A 4,209-nucleotide genomic window follows, 5' to 3' on the forward strand; every position below is an offset into this window, starting at 1 on the left:
TACTAAATAATTAAGACCAAATGGATATTTTTATTAGAATTAGCAACATTCCTTATTCTCACTGATCTAATAATGCTGTATAGTTACATTATTAACTGTCAGCTCATTTAGAAATTGTTGGCTGTTGTATACACACAATAGGTTGGACTTGATGGACTTATGTCTTTATTCAACCTCAAATACTATGTAACTATGTATCTGTGTGTCTCTCTATCTATCTACCTATCTATCTATCTATCTATCTATCTATCTATCTATCTATCTATCTATCATATCTCTACTCTCTATCATATCTATCTATCTATCTATCTATCTATCTATCTATCTATCTATCTATCTATCTATACTCTCTATCATATCTATCTATCTATCTATCTATCTATCTATCTATCTATCTATCTATCTATCTATCTATCTATCTATCTATTTATCTATCTATCCATCCATTCATTTGTGTTATTTTGCCTTTGCTCCTTTCCATCCTTTTCTCTCTCTTTTCTTCCTTTCTAGATGCTATAAATATAATGAAGCCATTTTAAATAAATTTGTAATTCTGAAAATAAGTAAAGATTTGGGATATTGTCCCCATTTAAAACTTTTTTTTTTTGTACCCAGTAAAAAGAACAGTGTTTTAGATCATTTCTAGTTTCAGTCCTCTATCCAAACTTCTGTAATACACATGTATCCCAAAATGCTAAATTCCGATTAAAGATTGTTCTGGACTGGTCAATTATTTAAAGTTAATTTAATTTAGTTTAAAGTTAATAAGCAAACTATTAAAATATATTAATATATATTATATGACAATAATATTGCAATGAACATACTTGAGGAATGCAAGTCTTTCATATCAACCACCAGAAAGAAATAAGTAGACATGCATTTCAATAAGGAAAAAAAACTGTTATGCAAATTGAACTTTTTGGGTATATAAAGATCTCAGTTGGGCAATATGACTTTTAATTGACTATTTTATGACAAAGAGTTGAAATATAACTTTTTAAAGGTTTTTATATGACAATGAGATGAATCATTACATGTTTAAGGTTATTATATGACAGTTATTTGAAAAATTACTTTTTTAAGGTTATTATATGACAATGAGTTGAAAAATGACTTTTGTAAGGTTGTTATATGACAATGACTTGAAATATTGCATGTTTAAGGTTATTACATGACAATGAGTTGAAATATGACTTTTTTAAGGTTATTATATGACAATGAGTTGAAATATTACTTTTTTACGGTTATTATATGACAATGAGTTAAAATAAGACTGTTTAAAGGTTATTATAGGACAATTAGTTGAAATATGACTTTTTATGGCTATTATATGACAATTAGTTGAAATATGACTTTATTAAGGTTATTATATGACAATGAGATGAAATATGACTTTTTTAGGGTTATTATATGACAATGAGATGAAATATGACTTTTTTTTTGGCCTATTATATAACAATGAGTTGAAATATGACTTTAGTAAGAAATAAAACAAACAGTAGATTGTAGTAGAAACTACTACTAGTATTCATCTTTGGTAAGTTGGGATGAGTTAATGGCCTCATGAGCATATTACAGATGGATCGCCTTTTAGACCCATTTCCAGATTCTGGTCTTACCTGTTTTTGGCTGCTGCCGCTCGGTCCCTTTGCCTTCGGTTTTTGAACCAATTCCCTACTTGTGTTGGGGTAAGTCCAGTTGCCTGGGCCAGTTCTCTTTTTTTGCTGGGGTTTGGGTAGGGATCTTGTAGGTACCATTCCCTAAGCAAGTGCCGTGTTCTTTCTTTAAAGCAGTGTGTTTTCTGTTCTCCGTCCCAAATAGTTCTGGGCAGTGGGAACTTCTTCCTCACCCTGTACTTGTCTACCGGCCCCAAGGGTCTCCCCCGAAGCTTCTCAGCCTCCTGATAGTGAGCCTCCAACCACAGAGCCTGCAGCTTGGTGTGCGAATCCTTGGTGAATTTATGGTTCTCCAATATGTGGTAGAGGTCTCTGAAGTTGCCCGTGTGAAAAGCCACGATCGCCCTGGCTCGCAGAACGGACTCATTTTTATTGAGGGCCTCGCAGGCTGCTGGGGCCACCGGCAAAGACCAGAGAAAACGACCCAAACGCTCAATGTCCCCGCTCTCCTCCAGGGTCTCGCACACCCCAGCGACCTGCTGGGGGCTGAAGTTCAAAATGGGCAGCTGGAACATTGACGCTGCTTTTATTTTTTAGTTTTTTTTAATCTTATCTTGACGCAGATTCCAGCGAAGGAAGCAACGCCAGGCAGCGCGACGCTCACGCTGCAGATCTCTGCATGCACTTGCTAACTCCAAGAGCCAAGCTAAGGTATCACAGCCGATCTGCTGTTAAAGGGAAGAAGCTGCCCTGAGACAACAAACGATTTTCTATTGGACTTGGCAGATTGGCTGCTGGGTTGCCATGGCTCCTTGTCAATCAGTGTCAGCCTTTGCCAATCAAAGGCAAGCAACGGGGAGCTGTTTCAGCACCTCCCAGGGCTCGACAGCGCCCAGCCTTCTGCTCTCCCCGGCTCACAGTCCCAATGCACGGGGAATGCACATCCATGCCTGGATCATTGCTGCGACCCATGCGCTCCGCACTGAAATCAGATTAGACAAAACACCTAAAGCATTTCCCATCTTGTAGAGCAACTGGCATCCAATTAGAAAGGTGACTGTGCAGATGAAAATCCAACTGCAGTGATTCCCTATGTGGTACAAAGACAAGCTAGCCTCCTCTTTGCTGTCCATGTGATCCAAAATGACGACAAGGAAGCTTTGTAGCAATCCTAGTTCACCTTGTTACAAACTGTCATCTTCCTCCTACTATTCTCAGCACAGCTCCTGAGCTCCTGAGCTCCTGAGCTTTCCTCTGCAGTCACATTCACAGCAAACATACAATCATCACTCCTGTCTCTCCATCCATATTGTATTCTCTCTCTCTCTCTCTTTCTCTCTCTCTCTCTCTCTCTCTCTCAATTCCTGCTATTCAGCACAGTCTGATCTTTTCTCTGTAGTGACATTCAGAGCAAATATGTACAATCTTCCCTCCTGTCTCTCCATCCATATTGTACTCTCTCTCTCTCTCTCTCTCTCTCTCTCTCTCTCTCTCACTCTCTCTCCGGCTGTGTTGCATCAGAACAGCTCCATTGAACTTCTCATTGCATCCTGCCGTGCTCCTGCACACTTGTTGTCGAGCCATGTTCAATATTATCAGTTTAATGTTTAAAAAAAAAAAAAAATGATGCTTTTCATCTGAAATAAACGCTGAGCAGCTGGAGGGAGAGAAACAGATCCGAACCTTTAACCCTTTAGCTAGCACAAGGAGTCTTTAAACACTCCAGTGCCCATCAAGGGTTAAAAAAAACTACACCCCCGAGATAAACAAAAAAAGAAGATTAGCTATATCTGCCTAAATAAAAGGCACTATTGGTTCCAATAAGGGGCAATGAAGTGTTTTCAATGTCTTCTGCCCCTTTTCAAAGCAATGTCAGAAATCCAATACATACAAACATTCAGCATCTCTCTATTCCCACCGACAAAGGGGAGGCTTATTATTTGCATCCTATCTGCATGATCTGATTCTTGCTATTTCCAGTGCAACATGTCAAGAGTATTCTGTATTTGTGCCTCCCAGATCTCTTAAGCAAACAATTGCTGATGCCACAGAAGATAAGAAGGATACAAAAAAACACCCCCTCACTCTGGATGAAAGCAGCAATAGCAAGGAGATATGCAAGCGACTTTTATTTAGTATCAAGAACAATTTGTCTTTTGCTCGTGAAGATTTGGTAAATAAGAAGGCAGATAGATACCGCAGATGGTTGGAGGTGTCGGGTCGGATTAGGATACGCCTCGGTACAGTGCTAAGCTCATTCTGACGGAAAACCCTGATATTATTTTCACAGATCCACGCAGTTCACTTGAAAAAAAAACCTCCGAGCCATTTACATCATTTATGGGAGGCTCACAGCTAGCGGTATGAAAATGCTTTCAATACTGCTCATTTTCATAAAATCAGACAGCGAGGCCACAAGATCCCAATGCAAAATATGCGGGGCTTCACAGGGCTGGCCAGCAAAGGTCACAGGGGTGTACAGGGGAGCCCATAGACAGGACCAGAGCCCAGAAATGTTCATATTAGGACGTTTTCATAAAGGAATGAGATACGAGAGAGGGAGAGAGGGAGAGAGAGAGAGAGAGAGAGA

The 4,209-nt window shown here is 39.2% G+C and overlaps 1 protein-coding gene across 1 annotated transcript in view; it reads right to left on the reverse strand.

Annotated features, from left to right (window-relative positions):
- The window catches only part of SIX6 (SIX homeobox 6), a 3,603-nt gene extending 1,111 nt beyond the window's left edge, over positions 1-2,492 (reverse strand). The window contains exon 1 of the mRNA XM_018562425.1: positions 1,623-2,492. Coding sequence (XP_018417927.1) covers positions 1,623-2,194 — 572 coding nt within the window. The 5' untranslated portion in view covers positions 2,195-2,492. The remainder of the gene's footprint in view (positions 1-1,622) is intronic.
- Positions 2,493-4,209: the final 1,717 nt, after the last annotated feature.

Source organism: Nanorana parkeri, unplaced genomic scaffold (assembly GCF_000935625.1).
Source record: "Nanorana parkeri isolate BGI_ZX_2015 unplaced genomic scaffold, ASM93562v1 scaffold20, whole genome shotgun sequence".
Classification (NCBI taxonomy): Eukaryota; Metazoa; Chordata; class Amphibia; order Anura; family Dicroglossidae; genus Nanorana; species Nanorana parkeri.